This window comes from Phycodurus eques, chromosome 12 (genome assembly GCF_024500275.1).
Source record: "Phycodurus eques isolate BA_2022a chromosome 12, UOR_Pequ_1.1, whole genome shotgun sequence".
NCBI lineage: Eukaryota > Metazoa > Chordata > Actinopteri > Syngnathiformes > Syngnathidae > Phycodurus > Phycodurus eques.
In genome coordinates this window covers 6,167,936-6,190,577 of record NC_084536.1, presented here as the reverse complement: position 1 = coordinate 6,190,577, position 22,642 = coordinate 6,167,936, and the positions used below count along the sequence as shown (strand labels likewise).

Sequence of the window (22,642 nt, the reverse complement as noted above, 5' to 3'; positions counted from 1 at the left end):
GAGGAGGTGCGCAAAAAACAAACAAGTTTATTCAGGGATGTGGTCATGTGGTGACGCACAAGCATTGCAGCACGGGCAGCACTAACATTAGCATTTTCGCCGCAGCACCACACAGACAGGATACAAAGCAGCAGATATGTTTTCCAGACGAGCACTTAAATTGACGCTCCTATTAGAGATGGACATACTAAAGCCAGGAAGACGCAAAGATTTTTAACATCCATCCATCCATTTTCAGTAACGCTTCGCTTCATTAGGGTCGCGGGTGTGCTGGAGCCTATCACAAAAGACTTTGGACAATAAGCGAGGTACACCTGGACTGGATGCCAGCCAATCACAGGGCACATATAGACCAACGAACATTCATACTCACATTCGCACACATTTGTATCCGCTTTCTCCATATTTGCCTGAGACCACCCCCTTCCCTCTGATCGGAAGCCCTAACCCTGACTACTTGTGAGCGCACCTGATTATGTTGACAGCACTGGCTCGGAGGCAGAGAGATGGGCCGAGATCTTCACTAGTGACGTAGTGTAGATAAGCTTGAGAAATTCAAATGACCTGATTCAGGCCTCTCGTCATTCAATGTGTGGACGATTTTTAATTCATTTTTCACGTGTGCTGAGGCACCATAGAGCCAATATAGCATCCCAAATACCAGAGGTGTGTACTCGTGTCACATGACTTGGACTCGAGTCATGAATTTGATGACTTTAGACTCGACTTGACAATATGTTACAAGACTTGCAACTCAACCAGGATTTGAACAGCAGTGACTCGTGACTTGACTTAGACTTGAACCCACTGACTTGAAAAGACTTCGACCGAAGCACTGAAAAAACAAAATTTGTAGCTTTTCTTTCGACAGCAACGTGTCACTTATTGTTACACCCAGAAAAATATGAAAAGTGACAAAATAATGATGCAGATTGTACTGATTATTTATTAGGACAAAGCGTACCACGCTGTTATTGCTATAGTTGTTTATCTTTGGACCGTTAATGCCTGGACGGGGAAGGCTCTTAAAGGAACTGACCAAGTGGTCATTCTTTTACACACCACCTAAAGTAATGGTTTCATGAGGGCGGGGGGGACAGCACAAATCAGCAGTAAATGTGACAGTTAAATAAGGTATACATTCCAAGAACCACTGAAGGAAAATAATTCTCTTTTGAGAAGAGCGGAAGAAATACGGCCAAAGTAAAGGTTGAATCAATTCCCATCGCAGCTGATAGGTGACTGTTCCGTGGCGCTGTGTACAAGAGAAATACTGGAAGCGACTGTGGCAGTGGAAAATCAGAATGGAAAATCAGCAAGTAAAATGCCCTCATTCGTTCGTGACCACGGAAAATGCTAAAAAGATTGCTAATGATATGCTGTGGAAGTGGCTGGACGTGAGATGCTTCACGCACAGTGTTAACCAGAGTGCTGGTCGTGCAGTGTGGCATTTTTTTCTATTTTTTACATTTTTATTCAATTTCTGGTTTACGGCACAGACCAGAACTCTCAGAGACTTTAAAAAAATAAAAATACAACCAGGTTGAAAACATCAGGTGAAACGTAGGTTTTTTTTTTTTAATTTACAGTCATTTCCGTGTTCGTCAGTCTGGGGCGCATGACTCGAGGGAAGTCGGCTTTCCCCACATATAAAAACTTTTGCTTGTAAACATTGAACATGGTCAATGTTTAAGGTTGTCGGCCCGACCCGTTTTAGACCCCATCATCAGGACGAATCCACTCTTAACATACCTCAAACCAAAGGATAATCTTGTAAAATAGTCTGGCCTTTGACGTCCTTGGTTGGGAAGGGCCAAAATCGGGACAAAAGCAGTCTTTGTGTGTACCGGGCCATAGGTGAAAATCTGTGACACAGAGAGACATTACTGACTTTTCAACATAGTTGTACCTCTCCCACATGCTTTAAACACTTAAAAAAAAAAAGATACCCTCAGTACAGTAAATGTCATCTAGAATGACTTCATGTTTTGACTTTTGTTGTTGTTGTTCATAATAATGGGCTAACCAGCTGGATCCTGTCCTACTCCTTGATACAGGTAGCCGCCCAACAGTGCAGTACGTGTCGTCGCTGGCCGAGCTGCCTCAGGCGCTGCAGCCGTACTACACGCAGGGCTACGTCCTGGCCGCCCTGCACCCCATCATCCTCTCCGTGGGCCGCACCCGTTCGCTGCCCTTCAGCCTGCTCTATCGCGCCGTCCTGGCCAGGCCCAGACTGAGGTAAGTTGACACTCTAAACTCGACTTGAAAAATTCTAAAACAAAGATCACGCGCACGCCGCCTCACTCGGCAGCAAAATGTCGAGTAAAACCATGAATGATTGATGGAGCCAGCTGCATATTTCATGCAAAACTCTGCAAGAAGGTCACGCTGGCGAGCCAGAAGGGCCTGACTCGTTTGTCCCGAAACACTGATTTCTAGTGGCTGGAAAGCCACTTGACAACATCCACCAGCCAATAGAGAGAGGAGATTTCACAGGTCTGCATATATTAACAATGAGCGTATTCATTGTATCTTAATATTAAATCGGTGGAAGTAATGGTCTTTGACTTGGAAATCTCCCCTAAAAGACACAAAATTGTCCTCAAAGTAATTTCCACACACAAACATATTTTAATGTTTCAATTACATTGAGAGATTTTGAAATATGCTTAAACACAAGCTGGCGTTTATCTCGTAGTTTTGTAATTTAGTTTGACAAATTTGAATGAATCGAAACAAGCCCAATAGATGCATTTTTTAAAATATTTTTCAACACATTCTTTCTCTGCATATTTAAATTCCTGCCTTAAATGAGGTAAGAGAATTTATTTGGTTGCAGTACAAGCAGAAAGTCACCACAACATATTCTACATACTGTGTGAAAAATTTCCATTTATGATTTAGCTTTTTTATATTTATAGTCCGCTACTCAGATATGTTCAGGTACACCCGGAACTGGTCACCAGACAATCGCAGGGCACATATAAACAAGCACCCATTTAGAGTCCTCAATTAACCCACAATGGATGTTTTTGGGATGAGGGAGGAAATCGGAGTAACTGGAGAAAACCCACGCAGGCACGGGGGGAGAACATGCAAACGCCACACAAGCGAGGCCGGATTTGAACCTGGGTCCTCAGAACATTTTGTGTCATAAATAACAATTGTTACTTAAAACATACCAATGCTTGAATTTCAACATTTGGAATCATTGTATTATTCCTTGTGGGGAAATGAAAAAAAATTAAGATCGAACAGTTTGAACTTCTACTGAAGATTCACTGCATTAACAAAATGTACATTGCCAATAGGCAGCACAGTGCGGTAGTGGTTAGCATGTCTGCCTCACTGTTCTTCGGTTTGGGGGGGGCCTCTCCCTGTGCTTGCGTGGGTTTTCTACGGGTACTTCACCATCCATCCACATTGGAAAATGGATGGATGGATGGATGGATGACCACCAGTTGTTCTGTAAATCCTGTTTAATGTGCCGTTTTTAAAAATTCTCATTTTTTTAAGTCAACAGACGGCGTCCATGTGTCACAGCGTGCCGGTGCTGAGGGTGGAGGAGTGGCCGCTACCCGGAGACTCGCTGACGGGCGACATTGTTCGAGCGCTCATTGACAGGGTGAGTGTACCAGCTGTCATTTGACAAAATTTCCTTCATCGACAATGTGGAACATCGTTCTGAACCTGTGTCGGAAAATGCTTCAAGTAGCCGTTTTTAGCAAATTTTGGCCATTTTAAGTGGTTATTACTCATCGAGGGTATTCATTCCATTTGAACCAAGTACAGCGGTACCTTGACGTACCGGTTTAATTCATTCCATGATCTAGCTCGTACCTTAATGTACTTGTATATCAAATCAATTTTGCCCATTGAAATGAATTGAAATGCCATTAATCCGTTCCAGCACACCCACGAAACACCACAACCAGTGTACTGTGATCACTTTTTGTGCCATTTTTTGTTTGGTAGTGTCCCGTGTGATTTTATTTATTTATTTATATATTTTTTGGGTGATTGAAAATATGTGCCTAGGTACAATAAAGTTTGGCAAACACTACAGTTGCGAGATGCGAAGGCATATACTGCAAAAACTCAAAATCTGTGATCTGAAGAGATCAAAATCTGAAGTTTTTGTTTGGATTATTGTTAGGAGTATGTTTTTTTCATTTATTTTTTTCCTTACTCCACTGGCATTACTTATTTCAAGTTAAAAATGAGCTTGAAACAAGTGAAAATTGTTTAAAAGCAAGTTCATTTTTAGGTGATGAGTCTTATTTTAAGTGTAATGAAATGACTATTGACTAGAAATAAGACAAATAATTTTGGTAAGATTTTGAGTTTTTGCAGTGCAGCCCTTCATACCTTAGAAAAATTGCATCGCCCAATTCGCGACTGTAGTGTGTGCCAACTGTTATTGAACCAAGGCACATATTTTACATTAGAAAAAAATTACACGGCACACTGTGTTAAACGCATTAATAGTTTTTGTTGTCTCTCCCGAAGGTGAACAGCAGTGCCCGCGGTGGGGTCCGTTTTGTCGGCTCAGTCCTCCAGCAGGTGAGCGTGCTGAGCAATGGCAGCAGGCTGCAGAGTCCAAAGAGGGGCTGCCGCTCACCCCCGTGCTCTCCCCCTCGCACTCCCCCAGGAGACCGCGAGCTGGAGGACAACACGTACAGTCCTGGTGAGACACGGTCACCCTCTCTGGGGAATCCTTCTCGTTATGTTCTTGAGGATTCTGATAAAACAGTCATTGACCATTACTCTTTCTTCACAGACATGCGACTTCTGGTCTTCTTCCACTCCTGGGCTCCGGGTTGTGCTCCTCTGGACTCGTTGGCGTGCCAGTACCACCAGGGGGCGTTGTCCATGCGCGTCTCCAGGAAGGGCCAGGTGGTGAGCGCCCTGGAGGCTGACTGGCTGGAACTGACAGCGGCCTACTACCGCAGAGGCTGGTCGCTGGTGGACTCCTTCGTCTACTGGGACACCCCGAAAGGTCGGGCCCACATCCAGTCCCCACATGAAACCATTGTGCTGTTAGTTCAGTAGTCATAAACGAGGGATTAGCGCATAAAATTCGGCACTTCCTGTTGTGACTCTGGCTGCTGCCTCCTGCTGTTCGCTGTCTTTATTTTTAGATCGGTATCTGTAGCCTTAACAACCTCATTTCCTATTCCTCTCACACTAGGGAGCTCTCACTCTGAGGATTATTTCTAAAACCGTGATCCACATTTCTTGTGAGACCAAAGAGATTACAACAAAATGATTGTTGCTTTTGTTTCAGGCGAGCCTGTGCCACGGTCACTGGAAGGCCTTTTTGTGTATGAAGAGAGTAGCACCGCCCCTCCTGCCAATGACACCATCGTGGTAGAGCAGTGGACCGTCATTGAGGTCAGGAAAATGTTGTTTCTTATTATGAGCCTTCTTTGTAATTGTACTGTGAGTTATTTACTTTGCTCAGTTGCTGAAAAAACAGAACATGTCGCAGCATCATTGGGAGGTCATATCGCTTACTAAAGCCAATTTCACATTGCAGTTCTCTGTAAATGGTGGAATGTGGGTAAGACGAGGAGGATTTTTCAGAGCCAAAAAAGAGCTGGGGTGGTGCCTGTAAAACATATTCCCACATAATCGCCGTTTTGTATAAACACCAGCGAAACAAGAAGTCGACTTGGCAATTTTCCACTTTCGGAGGTGGTTGAAAGCAGTTGTCGCTGTCTGACAAGTATTTTATACATCACACCTGACGCTTGCGCTGACGTCATCTAATTCTCTGTATGTGCGATGCCGTGTCGCTGTGTGAAAATGCACAGCGATGCAACAGTATCCCGCCTGAGTTGGGGTCTCGGTACTGTAAAAAACAAAGGCGGATAAATTCCAGCTCTTGTTACGGCTCTGACGCAACCATTTTGTGGGATCTTTGTGTGGAACGAGGCTTCAGCTTTGACATCATCACCTACTGTATGATGCTCATTGCTACGATACTCAGTATCTTGGGGTGCTATGATATGCTGTGAATCATGTCACAGCATATACGCTCCTCCTTTATATCTTGGATGCAGGCAAATTCTATTTGACCATGTACACTATGTGTTGTTTTAAGGAATGTTTGTGCGTGTTGTCAAATGTCTATACAGGGTTCCAGTGTCAAAACAGACTACGGGCCGCTGCTCCACACACTGGCTGAGTTTGGATGGCTGCTGACGTGCGTGCTGCCCACTCCCATCATACGACATGACAGGTAGAAATGTGCACATGAATACATTTTTCACCCCACAATTAAGCACTATCACACGAGAGGGAGGGATGCTGTCCTCTATATCATCATGGCTGTAATTTGGTCATAGGCTTGAGGCCGGAGGCTGAGCGCAAAAGGGGTTTGTAATTGCGAATAGATGCCACGAGATGGTGGCAAAGCACTTCACACGGATATGATCATAAAGCATTAATACCATCCCTGTAGCATGTACACAATCATGAACCCATGTTACATAAACGTCTGTATTCAGTAGTTCAATTATTCAACACAATAGTATTAGCTAGCACACGAGCCTAAATAACACGTATAACAAAAAATTACATGACATCACACATGGGTGAACAAATATGCGCACGAGTACTTTACGCAAACTGTATTGTCATTTAACCATGCTGATGCGCTTTTCAGCCCTTTATTGAAAGCCGGGAAGACAATAAAACACAGTGAGCACACTCACACAGAAGCTGCTGTCGGCCACAATTCTCACACGCAGGCTCTCACGTACAGTGGGTACGGAAAGTATTCAGACCCCCTTAAATTTTTCACTCTTTGTTATATTGCAGCCATTTTCTAAAATGATTTAAGTTCATTTTTTTCCTCATTAATGTACACACAGCACCCCATACTGACGGGAAAAAAATCTTGAAGTTTTTGCAGATTTATTAAAAAAGAAAAACTGAAATATCACACAACCATAAGAATTCAGACCCTTTGCTCAGTAGTTAGTCGCAGCTTTTGAGCTAATACAGCCATGAGTCTCTTTGGGAATGATGCAACAAGTTTTTCACACCTGGATTTGGAGATCATCTGCCATTCGACCATGCAGTTCCTCTCCGGTTCTGTCAGGTTGGATGGTGAACGTTGGTGGGCAGCTATTTTCAGGTCTTTCCAGAGATGCTTAATTGGGTTTAAGTCAAGGCTCTGGCTGGGCCATTCAAGAACAGTCACGGAGTTGTTCTGAAGCCACTCCATTATTTTAGCTGTGTGCTCAGGGTCATTGCCTTGTTGGAAGGTGAACCTTCGGCCCAGTCTGAGGTCCTGAGCGCTCTGGAGAAGGTTTTCGTCCAGGATATTCCCTGTACTTCATCTTTCCTTCGATTGCAACTTGTCGCCCTGTCCCTGCAGCTGAAAAACACCCCCACAGCATGATGCTGCCACCACCATGCTTCACTGTTGGGACTGTATTGGACAGGTGATGAGCAGTGCCTGGTTTTCGCCACACATACCGCTTAGAATTAAGGCCAAAAAATTCTATCTTGGTCTCACCAGACCAGAGAATCTCACCATCTTGGAGTCCTTCACGTGTTCTTTAGCAAAGTCCATGTGGGCTGTCATGTGTCTCGCACTGAGGAGAGGCTTCCGTCGGGCCACTCTGCCATAAAGCCCCGACTGGTGGAGGGCTGCAGTGATGGTTCGCGGATTTTCACCTACACTGTTGTGGCTGGGTCTGGAACGATCCCCTGCAATGAACTGTTCACTGTATTATCTTTGTAACGGCAAATTTTGTGTTTGGTGAGTTGTATGTATGGAGTGCTAATTGTTCTATGTTCGTGCGTGTTAGTGATGGGAATCTGGCCACCAAGCAAGTTGTTTTCCTTCAGCGGCCCGTCAGAAATCAGGCGGCAGCACAACACAGGAACCAGGTGAGAAATGAACAAAATAACTGTCTACACTGCGCCCTGGTGGTCAAATTGGGATTGCAGCAATTACTGTAAAGCCACTTGATTGAGATTGTTTGCAGTGGTGTACATCATCATCATAAAAGCTGTTTCTTGTATGTCTAAGCTTTTATTCAACTAAATCAAATATGATTCAGTATTAAGAACAGCCACCACTAAAAACAACCACAATAATATATATATATATATATATATAAATGAGCATTATTGTTGTTCTTAGGGCAGAAATGATAGCCTGTGTATTGGATTGTGCAAAGAAATTTAAAAATAATTAGGTAAAAAAAAAACATTCAAGACTTTTAGCACTTGTTCACTAGATACTGTCTGTCTGTAATGAAGAGAAAATATGGACTCAAATTTATGGAACATCCATCCATCCATTTTCTGAGCCTCTTCTCCTCACTAGGGTCGCGGGCGTGCTGGAGCCAATCCCAGCTGTCATCGGGCAGGAGGCGGGGTACACCCTGAACTGGTTTCCAGCCAATCGCAGGGCACATAGAAACAAACAACCATTTGCACTCACATTCACACCTACGGGCAATTTAGAGTCTCCAATTAATGCATGTTTTTGGGATGTGGGAGGAAACCAGAGTGCCCGGAGAAAACCCACGCAGGCACGGGCAGAACATGCAAACTCCGCACAGGCGGGGTCAGATCCTGCGCCTTGGTGGTCAAATTGGGTCAATTGGACAATTGGTGCGAGTTCTCCCACTTGCACAATTGGTGGCTGACTAAATATTTTTTTGCCCCACTGTATGTTAGGTTGACTAAAGACTCTAAATTGTCCATAGATGTGAATGGTTGTTTGTCTTATATGTGCCCAGTGACACACCGTTTCTCGCCCAAAGTCAGCAAGGCTAGGCTCCATGTCAGCTGCGACCCTAATGAGTACAAACGCAGATTGAAAATGGATGGAATAACTTCAGGACATGATAATAGAAACACCTGTATGTGCAGGTTCTGTCAGTGCACAGCAACGTCTCTAGCCGCTCCGTGAGTCGCTCAGTCAGCGGCGGCGCGCTTCAGCAGGAGGTCTCCCATGTGGCCGGGGGCATCGGCGGCTTCCCGGTGTTCGGAGGGGGGTTCCCCAGCTCCCTGTCGCACCTGGAGGAGGGCGGCTTTGACCAGGAGGAGGGCAAAGCGGAGGTGACGTGCATGTGAGCAGACTGATGTCATGAGATCTCCAGATGGAGGAAAAGCCACTTCTTCCATGGCTATGCGCCCAAAACTTTCATCCTCTGCTGTGGGAGAACTCTGCACTTTGTTGTTTTGAAGCGAGGCCATAATGAGAAAAACATATTGAAAGCCATTTAAGCATTTATTTGATATGCTTGACAGCCTGCTTAAGGCCCATATGCTAGTATTCTCTAACGACGACTACTAGTACTACTAGTGAAGACAAAAGCGCGTACTAGTACATGGACCTTAAGTTGGATAACGACTTTCCGGTGGGCCTGCAGGTCGGACTTTTGACACCCTAGAGTTTTATTTTTATCAGGGTTACTCTTGGATTTCGGAAACAGAACAAAAAGAAAATCAGCTATAATTACCTTTTTGAAAAGGCAAAAAAATGTGTCTGTCTGTCTGTCTTATCTGTGCTGCACTGTGACTGGCCAGTCAGCAGTTTCAGGGTGTTGCTGAGCAGGAGGTCAATGTTGCTAGTCTTTCAATTACCTTTTTTATTTTTTTTAACAGTAAAACTTAAATGTGAAGTGAACTTTACCTTTCAGTGACAATTCTGGCCACAAGTATTTTCATGTTCAAGTTCTGTGGTGTCATTACATCTTTTTGGCTTATAACTGGTAACCTTGTAAAAAGAATCCAAAGAAAAGATACTAAGTGTTTTTTTTTTAAACATACAGGTTGGGATCAATGTGATTTTACACTATCTACTTTTGGGTCATATGGACCAGAATTGTAGTTAAATTTTCATGTTGCCATACCTTACAAGTTTAGAGGTCCACTGCAAGTAGGCAGGCCCCTATCGTTTTTGTTATCTATTAGGAGAGTGAGTCGGTGCTCTGTCGGGTTTTTATTTATTGGTTTGAGATGGTTTATCCACAAAAGTCAGTCAGTTTTTTTCCCTTGTGGATTTTTTGATCGGCTACATTCCAGTCACTATTTCCTGGTACACACGAGGAGGTCACAGCATTTACACTATATGGACAAAAGTATTGGGACTAATTTGAATTCCCTCAGATACATAATTTCTTCACGTTTCACTTCCTGTAACTGGAACCCGTCCCAATACCTTTGGCTATGCAGAGTCCTTCCGGACGGCAGCCGTGTTGGTTCCCAGTCTGGGTGGTGCCATTTCACACATCTTTCTCGCTTTAACAGTATTAATAGTGTCCATGGTACTCAATTAAACGAAGCGTTCATAGATATTAAAATCATGTTGCAAAGGACTACAGCAGTATTATAAGAAGTACACAATTGTGTTATTTGTAAATGTAAACCAGCCTTCCTCCATTAATAAAATGTTGCTATTATAACGAAAACACTGTTTAAAACATGTATGAATACATAATGTCAGTATTAGTTCCAGTTTTGTTTTTGAGTTGTATAATTTGCTTCCGTTTATGGATAGTGCCTATTGAAACAAATAAATGTAATTTTAATTTCTGATGAACAATGTCACAAGTTCCAGAATAATAAGTCTTTTATTAACAGACATGAAAATGTCACAAACAGTAACAAAGTTTTTAAATTTTTTTTTTTTTTAGGTCCATTTAAAAAAACATAAGTGGATTGGATTAAGCAAAATAACTTAATTAGGCGCTGTTTGGCGTTGTGTAAACATGGCCGACGTTACGCCTTATAAGCGGACTTTTCAGCCACGTTATGAACATCAAGAATATCAGGAGCACACTTGGACAGCTAGGAGTTCTTGGTTGTTCACTAACGCATGAGTCACGCCTACATTTGAGAAGGTTTTTCTTCGGAGCCTCTACAAGTCGGCAAGCTAAATTACTGATTGAGCCCCCACCACCTCTCTGCACAAAATGGCAGGCTACACAAAGCAAAGAGCGAAACCAAAGCAGACGTAGAAAAAGAGAACAGTGAAGCAGTGTCAGAAACATGATCAAATAGGCTATTATTTACACAGAGGTGTCTGTCAGTGTGTGTCTTTGTCAACAATACAGATAGATCACTGTGATTATGTTTAGTTTTTTGCAAATCCAGCTGCTCAAAAGATAAAATGTTCCCTAAAGGAGAAGTGTGGTACTTTTTTGACAAACGAGAAGGTAACTAAATTGTCCCGCAGGTTTCCTTTTATGCTCGACAATGTTGACAACGGAGGAACATGGTGCGGGCGGGGGGGGGTCTTAGTACACTGTACAGTAGTGTGTGGGTGTGGCCGTGTTCACGTGGGTCTCCCTCAGGCCTCGCTCTCGCCGGCCGACGAGGTGTTCTGCACCTCCTCCTCCAGGATGGGCACGATCAGGTTGTCCTTGGACATCAGGTTGTACTTCATCACAAAGCGCGTGAAGCGGTGACACAGGAACGTTTCATTCTGTCGGTGCACAAAGGGGGGAAAAAAAACAACATGATGCGTGACTGTGGTTGAAACACATTACAAACAAAAAGTAAGAGATATTCAGCTTTCGGGTGAAATTTTTAGCATTAAGCTAAAATGTACTACAGTGAACTCCCGCATATTTGCGGTTAGGCATTCACATTTTTTGGGAACTTGTCCTTAGGTAGGCTTTTCAGCAAATAACTATTTCATGGAATCCCAGTACTCTTTAGGACGTGTTATTTTTTTTGCCTCGTCTTTTTCATGCCACCCCACGAACGTGAGACGTTATATTGTGTAATATCAAACTAAGCTATTGATGTTCCATTTGGCAATATCTTTGTACCTCAGGATTATTTTGCTGCTAATGATTTATATATATATATTTAAAAAAAACTGTTATTTTTACTTCCCCTCAAAATAAAATGCTTTTTTCCCCCCCATTTGCATTGTAAGGTTTTGACATTTATCTTGCTCTTTTTTTTTGCATCACAAAAACCTGGCATTTAACAGCGATGTGTAGACTTATACACTGTATACACGTGCATCTAAATAAATAAGAATATCACGGAAAATTTAAGTAAATTTAAAAAGTGAAACTCGTATTGATTCACTTCACACAGAAAAATATTTCATTATTAAATGTTTAAATGTTGATTATTAGCTGACAGCTAAGCCATCCATCCATTTTCCGTACCGCTCATCCTCACCAGGGTCGCAGGCATGCTGGAGCCTATGCCAGCTGACCCGGTTTATATGTCCCAGCCAATCGCAGGGCACATATAAACAAACAACCAATCGCACTCACATTCACACCAACGGATGATTTAGTCTTCAATTAACCTGCCATTAGGGTTGGGCATCGAGAACCGATTGGAACCGGGCCTAACCTTCTGGTTCTCCCGGAACGCTTTAAATTCACGATGTTTAGAAGTCTGATACGCTCCGAGCCTCAGCCTACACAGCTTCAGTGAAGTCAACTCTCAATCAACTGGGTGAGTGAAACAATAAAATGTGTCTATGCCAACATTGAGACAGCTAACAAGGTAAACGCTTGCGTGCACTTTTTGCTTTTCAGCCTTTTTTTTTTTTGTCTTCAAACAAACGTAAGCGGGGATAAAAAAAATAATAATAAATAAAATAACTTAACGTTGGGGTAAAACTTCACCGTAGCAACTTTACGTCAAAATTCACAAACACTAACCTTGTGCCTCATCGGTGGGTAAGGAAAGGAATCAGCGTTTTATAGCATCCATTTGTAGATGGAACCATTTATAAAAGAAATTTAAAAAAAATCACAGGTGCCATGTGAAGTTACTTTTTGTGCCACAATGTTGAGGTCCGGTGCGTACCATTCAAAATAAAAGGCTACAAGCTTAAAACAGTAAGGCAAGCTAAAACTTGCACAGATAAACCATTTAACATGATGAAACAGTCGCAAATTATTTGAACAATGCTGTATTTAACTTTTTTGCTGAAACATTAATGAACGAATATTAAGTCAATTAGGTTAGTTCCACACACATTGCCTTTTGCTTCATAGGTTTGATATTGATTATAAAGAACCTCGAGTCAAATGTTTATTTTAGTCTATGCTGTGGGCTGCTAAAAAAATGGATGTTCATAATTTGGACACCCTCCATTTAAACCATGCAAACTTTTTTGACCCAGTCCCCTAGAAGAATCGGAATCGAGAATCGTTTGGAACCGGAATCAGAATCGCTCATATCTAAACGATGCCCAACCCTACCTGTCATGCATGTTTTGGGGATGTGGGTGGAACCCGGAGAAAACCCACAGAGGCACAGGAAGAACATGTAAACTCCACACGGGCGAGCCCGGATTTGAACCCCGGCCCTCAGAACTGTGAGGCAGATATCCAAACCAGTCGGTCACCGTGGCACTGACAGCTAACCAAAACCCAAAATTTACCAAGTGACCTTCTGCAAATTGTGTTTGTTAATCTCTGCTTATTCATGAATTTTTTGGGTTAAAAAAAAAAAAAAAAAACCAATCAATGTATTTTCTTTTCAATTCAATTATAATGGCCGTCACTTTCGCTAGTTGCGCTACAGCTCAATTCCCCGCGAATAGCAAAGGTCCACTGTATTGTCCATTTTGAGGAAAATATAACTGATGACTGAACGGGGACCATCTCATTATTTTCTTATCCCTCTGTTTTGTTTAATAATTGTGCTATTTTAAAGTTACTTATAGTTTAACTTGAATCCCATGAATAATAAAATGTCTTTTGCCTGATCACTCATGTTTTCTTTAAACAATAGGACACACCTTACAAATTCTGCCAGGGTATGTAAACTTATGAGCACAACTGTATTTACCAATGTGTAAATTTTTTTTCCTCATCTGACCAGACACTACAGGCCTGCTTTGTCATTTTGCAAGCATACGCACCTCATATTTGTCAAATATCTGGCGGTGGTGGAAGTAGGCGTGAGAGAATATCCTATAGATGCGGCGACACACCGAACCCAGCTTAGCCACCGACGACTCCTTGATGCTCACCCTAAAAGCACAGATAAAACAAATTAGCCCTGTGAAAATACATTAAGGATGTGCACAAGGAACCAACCTGCTTGGAAAGTATTTGTTGCTATTGAGAAGACAGGCCGCTCCGTCCAGTGTGTGCCTGGTGTAGTCGATGGCGGGGCACTGCACATGCGTCAGATACACACACACTCGATAGTCAAAACAAGATGGTGAGTGAGGTGGGAAGGGGGACAATGACATGGACTCGCCTCTTTGGGGGTCTTGTGGGCGGCGCATAAAAAGATCCACTGCTCAGTGGCCGTCATCTGGGTGCATGTGTCTGGATGGCACTCGCTCTGGAAGACCAAACACCAACATCACTTACAGCACATGCAGTTGCAATCAATTCAATGCCCCGAAAAAAAAAAAATGGTATCGAACATCCTAGTTAATAACGGTAGACTGTATGTATGCACCTACCTGCAGTTTGACCGCTAGTCCGTTGAGCTCCAAGCAGAACTGTCTAGAGTTAACACACACATGGAAACACGACAGCAAGTTATACTTGCAAAGCAACCAAATACAGAAAGTCCTCAATTTACGACCATTCCTACAGCATTGACGTAACCTGAATCTTTACGCAGCAAATGTGGAACGCGCCGTCCTCTATCACTAATGTATACTAACACAGTAATAGTCATAACTACAGTAGACATTTGTATAAAAAAAAAAACAAAGGCCATGAATCGAAAACAATCAAATGAAGAACAATAAGTACTTGTAACTTGAGCGTGCCCTCTAGTGCCATGTGACATATTCTTCCACCGCTGCACAAACCAGTTCATTGCACCGTTCATAATTTCGAAACGCCATATGTCGGATACCTCATAAACAGAGGACTCTCCTGTCTTCAGAGTGGTCAAAGTATATTATTATCATATTCATACCTGAGGTGCTCGTATTTCCACACCCCCTCATCCTGACCCTCGGGGGGTTCCAGGATTTTGTCGATATTGGAGCAATCCAAGCGGATGTTCTGCTGAATGTACTGTGACACACACAAGAAAATATCTTCACCCAAAAACATAACCATGAGCATGCATGTTAATGTGCATTATTAGTCCATGAAATCTAAATATTGTGTTATTCTTTTGCTGGAGCCTTGACTAAAAAAACATTTGATGACAACAACAACCATAACTTTAACAAGGACCTTAACAAATAAAATTGCTACATAAACTACTCAATAAAAGTTAGGGAAATTCGGTTTTCGGGTGAAATTTGATGACCCTAAAATCTTCTACAGGATCACCTTGGCATGTGAATTTAATTTGACCAACTGTTCAATGTTTCAGTACTTTTTGCACAACTTCATGTTCTCTATTTAACAAGGAGCCAAATGGCAAGGATTACAACAAATGTTGGATCCATAAATGTATGATATGAGTACTTCATATCAGTCGAGTAGTGTGACGGGAGCGAAGGAATAGAGAGTATAATTGCGCGAATTGTGGCCAACAGAAGCTTATATTGCATGTGATGTTCTGGAATTGCATTGGTGACTCTGTTCAACCTTGAACGTGTCTATCGCCATATACAGTGGAGGGAATAATTATTTGTTGGCCTCTTGTTGGCCAGTACAGAAGTCAAATGTTTCTTGTAGTTGATCAAGTTTGCACACATCTTGGGAGGAATTTTGGACCACTCCTCTTTGTCCAAATCCTTAATGTTTCGCAGTTGTGCCTTGGCAACTTGAAGGATCAGCTCCCTCCACAGAGCTCCTATGGGATTTAGGTCTTGAGACTGGTTAGGCAAGTCCATGACCTTAATGTGCTTCTTTAGCCACTCTTTCATTTCCTTGGGTGTGTGCTTTGGGTCATCGTCGTGCTGAAAGGCCCATCCACGACCCATTTTAAGTTTTCTGCCTTTGGTCTTGCCCATGACGGAGAGGCTGGTGTCTGATTGACTGATTCTGTGGACAGGTGTCTTCATACCGGTAACAAGTAGAGATGTCTTTCATACAGCGAACAAGTTTATATTAGTAAACTTTCTTAAAAAAGGGTCAGGACTAGTCTGTGGTAGCCACAATTCTTTATTGTTGGTAGGGGATCAAATACTTATTTCACTCTGTGAAATCCAAATACATTTTATTTATTTTTTTAATGAGATTTTTCTGGATTTTTTTTTAGATATTCTGTCTCTGTTAACATAAACCAGCCATTAAAATTAAAGACCGCTCATGTCTTTTGTCAGTGGTTGAACTTACAAAATCAGTGAGGGTTATAATAATTATGTCCTCCACTGTATATTGATTTATCGCTAAGGTTGGGCATGGTTTGAATTTGAGCGATTCTGGTCCTGATTCCGATTTCTCATTTCGATTCCGGTTCCAAACGATTCACGATTCCGATTCTTTTAGGGGGCTTGGTCAAAAAAAGTTTGCATGGTTTAAATAAAGGGTGTCCAAATTATGAACATACATTTTCTTAGCAGCCCGCAGCATAGACTAAAATGAACATTTGAGTCTGAGTTCTTTATAACCAGTATCAATACCAAACCTATGAACTAAAAGGCAATGTGTGTGGGAACTAACCCAATTGACTTAATATTCATTAATTAATGTTTCAGCTAAAAGTTAAATTTAGCATTGTTAAAATAGTCATTTGGGACTGTTTTAGCACAACAAATGGTTTATATGTGCAAGTTTGAACTTGACTTCCTGTTTTAAGCTTATAGCCTGTTATTTTAAATGGTAAGCACCGGAAATCGGCATTTTGGCACGGAAAGTAACTTCACACGACACCGGTGAATTTTGAAACGAAAGTAATACAACCGAATGCTATAAAACGTTGATTCCTTTACCTACCCACCGATGAGTCACAAGGTTAGTGTTTGTGATACTGTGAGACAAGGTTTATGTGAATTTTGTCCCAATTCATTGTGATCTAAAACTGCTACGGTGAAGTTTCAGTTAAGCTTTTTTTTTCTGTCATCGGGTCTTACGTTGGCTTGAAGACTAAAATAAACACTAAAAACCGTTTGCCTTGTTAGGTGCCTCAATTTTGGCATAGACGTATTTTATTGTTTCCCTCACCCTGTTTGACTTATCAGAAGTTCCGTGCGGTATAGGCTGAGGCTCGGACCGGGACGGAGAGCGTCAGACTTCTACACATCGTGCAAGCCTCCTTAGCACAATATAATCTTATTCCTGGTTCCAACCGGTTCTCGATGCCCAACCCTATTTATTGCCCAGCCCAAAATTGACCAATACATTTCCAAGGACAACCACTTGTATACATTTCTGTGACTCTTCCAATCTCTGTGTTGCAACCTGCTGATGGCAATATGTGACACTCTTAAGCTCAGTGGCCACTTCCCTCTGAGAACATCCTGTTTGAAGCCTTGCAATGGCGAGGTATTGTTGATCAATTGCTTGGTGTCATTTTGGGGCTAAGTCTAAATGTGAACTGGATGATGAAGAGGACTGTTTCAACACCAATTCTAGTTAAACCAGAAAAGGTATTGATCCATTCATGGATGAAACATGGATTGTGCCTTTCAGCTCCTTGAGCAGCAAGTCGTTGTCGATCAATCACATTTTACACAAATACCTCCGCCATAAAGACATTTTACACACATACCTCCTCCATGTTACCAGCATAGGAAGCCAAGACGACCACGACAGTGATTTTATTTTTTTTTTTAAATATATAAATTGGAATTTAAGACATGAACTATGATGACACACACAAATTCTGCCCAGCAACCAGTAGTTGCGCAAACAGATGTGATTTCCCTGGTAGGTTTCCTACTTCAGTGGCTGGTACCCCACCATTTTTGTTCCATTCCAAACCACACTCATGGCATTTGTAAATGTTTAGGGAAATTTAATGATTATTGAATAACATTCACACACGTATCGCTACATATGTGTAAATATGCAGGCACACCTGTTGAACAGCCAGGGTGCTGTCCATCTCCTCAAATGACTCATCCGGCCAGTTGTAGAAATCCTAAACAAGGGGGAACGACGTGTTTAGATGAGAAAACAAATGCAACAAAAACAATACCGATACGTACACGAGACAAATTTGCTACAAAGGCAAAAATACAACACGTCCACTGAGAAATTTGTTAACGTCCAGTTTGTGTTCCCTGACTACAACGTTAGCTTGAGGGGGAGCTAATAAAGTCAACCGGGCTATGACTACTTCGTGCAAAGCTCACACATCCAAGAGAGGGTTCATGTTGGCAAGACATCGACTGTTGTTTGTTTGTTCACGTCGACTATGCTCACGAGAGTGTTTATAAAGGCAAAGATATGGCGTTAGACAGGAGCCACTGATGTTGACGCACTCAATAAACTAGATGTAGGAAATGCTAACGTCAGCTAGCTGGCTAGCACCAGCGCGAGCCCTTCCGACTGGAAGTGAGCGAACGACAATTTCGACTCAAGTCCGGCGACAAAGCCACACTATTCGGGCAGAGCCGAGTCACGTCGTGTCGATGTTTCGTTTTAAGCGCTACTCGCTCCTTCCCGGCGGCCGATAACGCACCTTTGCCTTGGTTCCAGGCCGATTCCTCCTGAGAACTGCAGCACCCTCCGCCATGACCATCTCGACAGAATACCCGGATGTGGGCCAGCCGCTGGCTTGTAGTGGCGGACACAAGCGCAACTGTACACCAACGTCGAAATAGTCAAAATAAATATTGTATTCATGTACTACGCTTATTTATGGCAATTATTTTATTGACATACTTCTAATTGTGTGTTACATCCGCTTCCTTTGCGCAAACTATTGTGGGGTGCTCGATTTACCACAGAGTTCTGTTGTGCCCCGGCACACTATGTTAAGTGGCTTAAAGCAAATCACGTGTCAACCTCCATAATTCTTGCTAAAATCTGTACCAAAATTTCTAAATGTTACAAAACGGACATATCAGAAGAATTTTGTTGTTACCAAACCCCTTTTACAGGAACTTGAATTGAATAGCTGAACAAACTAGTTTCCTTGACTTACGAGGTAAAAACTCATAATCTAGCAATTACTTGTGTATAATATAATATATATATGTGTATGAATGCTGTGGTGATTGAACCTTTATATGGTTTCAATCATTGCAGCCCTCTGAGGGAAACCATAACTACAATGTGGCAAACAATATTGCGCAACATAGTTACGTGGGCTTTTTCACGACTTAGGGGTGAGTGGAATTGGCATTGGTAAGCCATTTCAAATTAAAACAAAATACTTAACCAGAGGGAGAAGCATCAGCCAACATGTGCCAGCGTACTCAATTTCTGGTTCAATAGATAGTTTTCAAATAATCAAATTGGATTTTTCATTTGTTGGACCATGAAATCTTTATTTCAGAATAGTCACAATTAAATTCTGATTCAGAAGTCGTTCATTACTCTCAATGCGAATAACAAATCAGGTTTAAAGGGAGAGTCCGAGCTCTAATAGTTACAAGCTTTACCATTTTAGTGTTTTTTTTGGGGTTTTTTTTAATTAACACCAAAAAGTGATTATGAAACATGGTGTAAATGGAGACAAAAGCCAATGGCCCATTTTTATTACTGTAACAAAATGTGATTAGAATTATTTACAGATGCCATAACATAGAAAAAAACAAACAAACATGATTTCTTCTCTTGGAGGGATGCTTCTTCCACATCTTGCCTTAATCCACATATTTGCCCAGGATGTCACCATCGCGGAACAGGAAGTACTCCTGCATGACAAAATAAGATGATCAAGTATTAAAAGCAACACAAATAAAGACGATTAAATAAAGACAAAAAAGGCACTACACCTTATCATCCAAAGTGACTTTAGTTCCGCCGTACTCTGGTAGGAGGACCTTCTCCCCAACCTTCACACTGACGGGCTGTAAATTTCCTTTCTGCCAAGAAAAACATCAACAGTTGAGTTGCTTATATTACACATGAAAGCAAAAACCATGCTACAGATCCCTAAAACAGACCCTAAAACTCTGTCACTTTCTAACCTGGTTGACAGATCCAGGCCCGACTGCCAACACTGCGGCCTGCAGCACTTTGCCTTGAGACTTCTCAGGCAGCATGATGCCCCCCTTGGTCACTGTCTCCGCCGTGAAACGCTCCACTAGCACGCGGTCGAACAGCGGCAGGAATTTTCTGAAGGCCTGTGGAATGACAGAAAAAACAGAAAATTGTGTCATTTTGCTGTGACTGGATGAGGAAAAACCCCCAATGCAAACCACTCCAATAACCAAGTCAGGCGACTCGGGCTGCGTTGAGCTTGCATTTCATTCAAATTTGTGAGGCTTGTGAAACATTTTACAAAACAATAGTAAAATGATGTGGAGAAAAATACAAAGGCAACATACATGTACTTTTAATGTTTGTAGAATAATACATTGCAATGTTTTTAATGGTTACAAAAAATTCTTACTGTTTCAATAATAACATTTTATTATTACCAGAAAAATGTGTAATGTCAATATTTTTAAATTTTAAAGAATCATGCACCAAAATATTGAATCTATCATTGAATGTGAAAAAGTTTAACCTTCAAGATCCTTACCTTCCTATTATATTATTTTTTAAACAACTTTCATGTAAAACTGCAACTTTATTAGTGTATGACTTTTTTCCCAGGTCCTATTGTGACTATAATCCTAATATTGTAAAAGTACAACTGTTTTCTTATAACATAAAACTAACATTGTTCTTTGTGGTATACTACTGCGTTATCCCCCGCACCCAAAATTCTTTTTTGTCCTGTAAAATTATTTTTTGTCTTGTAAAATTACACCTCATTTGTATACAGCAACAAATTTTTTCCCCATTAATAAAACTGCCATTTTATTCTCATGAAGACAACTGTCTTTAAATTAGAACCTTTTTCCTCTCTCCCACAACTGATTTGTTTTTTTTTTAATTATATTATATCACTTTACTCTTGTTTATTAGTATATTAGTAATTATTAGTTTCTGGCCCAGAAGAGCTTTGTACAAAATGAGAGGCATGCAAAAGATCGAGTCAGTTGGCTATTTAAGAAAAAAACTGCAGTAACTTCATAAACCCACCAGAATGCTGTTTATAAATTTCCCCACGCAACTGTGGGCTTCTACTGTAAACCTGCAATGTGAACTTAGAGCTGAATGAATGACATTGTAATTATTTTAGGGTGTAGTCATAGTTGCACAAGCTCGGTTTTAGTTAAAATTTCACTAATGTCTGCCACGAGGAATGATTAACATAATGGGATGTTTGGGTGGAAGTGGATGGAGGCGGAAGCACATGACAAAAGTTAGTTCACAATTTTATGGAGTCAAATGTGTGGAATGAAAGACATGTTCTCTTTGAATTTAGCTTGGAATTTGACTGGAGAGACATCAGCTAATCGGTAGTTGTAAAAGTGCTCAGCTAGGAGCAGCAGATGTTCACGTGACCTTGACTTAAGGTCGTTTGGGGGGGGGGGGCGGAGGAAGTTGGTTGAAGGCTATGGGGGGTTACACTTCATTTGAACTGCAAACAAAAACCAAGGACTTTTAAAATTTGTTTTATAGTTCATGGACATTTCTAACTGTGAACATATACAGTATCTATGGATCTGTTGCATTTATGAGAACATTGCCTCACAGTTTAATACACAATGGTTCAAATGGATGCACAAGTTGCATAATGGGTATATCACCCCATGTCTCTCTCCAATTCAAATCGAACAGTGCAAACTTACACAAGAGTTAAAAACAAAAAGTCAACCTCAATAATAAAACTAAAATAAAGCAAAACAGCTCACTCTTCCCAAAAAAAAAATTTAAATAAAAAAAAAAAACACCTCACTGACACATAATGGAGAGGGAACTGTTTCCTGTCACTGTCATGATTTCATCACTGGAATTTTTTGTAAACCCTCATTATATTTGATTTAAGCTACTGCTCATATTATACTGAGCAGCCAGACAGATCTTTATGTACTATTTTTTGTCCATGTTTATCACCACGTTTTTCCCCATCTTTACAATTAATGGTTGCCTTCTGAGGTGGCATCACACACGAAAACCAAACTTTCTCAGACTATAACGTCATCTGTAATTCATATCCATACATTACTATGGAGATGAATAACTGTTTTAACAAGTGGTTGCAGCTTATTTATGAAAGTAAAATGCACCCCATTGATAACATTGTGTTCATTCATTAGGAAGCAGGCGAACGTACCTATACATTATGCCTCACCCTTGTTAAATTCTCATTTTTGTTACAACGTTTAACAAATATAAGTCAATTGTTTCCTCTGTCGCATGACCTTGTTAAGGAAGGCTAACATTGCGCGCTGCTAGATGCTAGCCGGCAAAATGTTAGCATGATAACTGGGAGGGTTACGAACTATGACAATTACGTTTTTTTTATGTAATCACAAATATATATACATAGTTGTGTGCCGTCTTACCATAACTTAATCTATGACGTCTGAAGATCGACGACGTGTGGCTGCCACTCGGGGTTGTTCTCGGAGAGCGTGGATATGCCAACCTGATCAAGGGGAATCGCTCCACGTGAGGAAAGGAAACGTCCAGAAGGCTTGTGCGCATGCGCCCGGCGTGCGACCTTCATTTGCTCTGCAAAGAGTGAGGAAATTCCATGACGTTTCAGCTAAATACAAACAATTTCATATTTCCCAAACGAATGTCGACTA

At 41.5% G+C, this 22,642-nt stretch overlaps 2 protein-coding genes across 4 annotated transcripts in view; one reads left to right on the top strand and one right to left on the bottom strand.

The window, feature by feature from the left end:
• Window positions 1-11,897, top strand: part of rftn2 (raftlin family member 2) — a 19,590-nt gene extending 7,693 nt beyond the window's left edge. The window contains exons 2-9 of the mRNA XM_061691511.1: window positions 2,058-2,238; window positions 3,517-3,625; window positions 4,510-4,687; window positions 4,781-4,999; window positions 5,288-5,394; window positions 6,141-6,244; window positions 7,824-7,905; window positions 8,899-11,897. Of these exons, the coding sequence (XP_061547495.1) occupies window positions 2,058-2,238; window positions 3,517-3,625; window positions 4,510-4,687; window positions 4,781-4,999; window positions 5,288-5,394; window positions 6,141-6,244; window positions 7,824-7,905; window positions 8,899-9,102 (1,184 nt within the window). The 3' untranslated portion in view covers window positions 9,103-11,897. The remainder of the gene's footprint in view (window positions 1-2,057; window positions 2,239-3,516; window positions 3,626-4,509; window positions 4,688-4,780; window positions 5,000-5,287; window positions 5,395-6,140; window positions 6,245-7,823; window positions 7,906-8,898) is intronic.
• On the bottom strand, window positions 10,586-22,642 carry LOC133410389 (MOB-like protein phocein). Of its 3 annotated transcripts, XM_061691514.1 has the most exons (9): window positions 22,397-22,642; window positions 19,964-20,119; window positions 17,902-17,964; window positions 14,899-14,999; window positions 14,432-14,474; window positions 14,221-14,307; window positions 14,055-14,134; window positions 13,877-13,988; window positions 10,586-11,458 (listed from the first exon to the last, which is right to left on the bottom strand). In XM_061691514.1, exons 1-9 carry the CDS (start codon window positions 22,397-22,399, stop codon window positions 11,324-11,326), a joined length of 780 nt encoding a protein of 259 aa, XP_061547498.1. In that variant the 5' UTR covers window positions 22,400-22,642; the 3' UTR covers window positions 10,586-11,323. The 3 variants fall into 3 exon arrangements, with proteins under 3 accessions (XP_061547498.1, XP_061547496.1, XP_061547497.1); XM_061691512.1 differs by lacking the exons at window positions 19,964-20,119; window positions 22,397-22,642 and adding an exon at window positions 18,508-18,609; XM_061691513.1 differs by lacking the exons at window positions 10,586-11,458; window positions 13,877-13,988; window positions 14,055-14,134; ... (2 more) ...; window positions 14,899-14,999; window positions 17,902-17,964 and adding exons at window positions 19,497-19,687; window positions 19,769-19,858 and having other exon boundaries at window positions 22,397-22,533.

Bases quoted from the DNA above. Each gene is read 5' to 3' on its own strand.
- LOC133410389 (XM_061691514.1), bottom strand. The intron at 17,965-19,963 runs GTTAGAAAGTGA...CCCCTTGTTTAG, and splicing joins GGCCTGGATCTGTCAACCAG to GATTTCTACAACTGGCCGGA. The intron at 14,308-14,431 runs GTAGGTGCATAC...TTGGTCTTCCAG, and splicing joins GACTAGCGGTCAAACTGCAG to AGCGAGTGCCATCCAGACAC.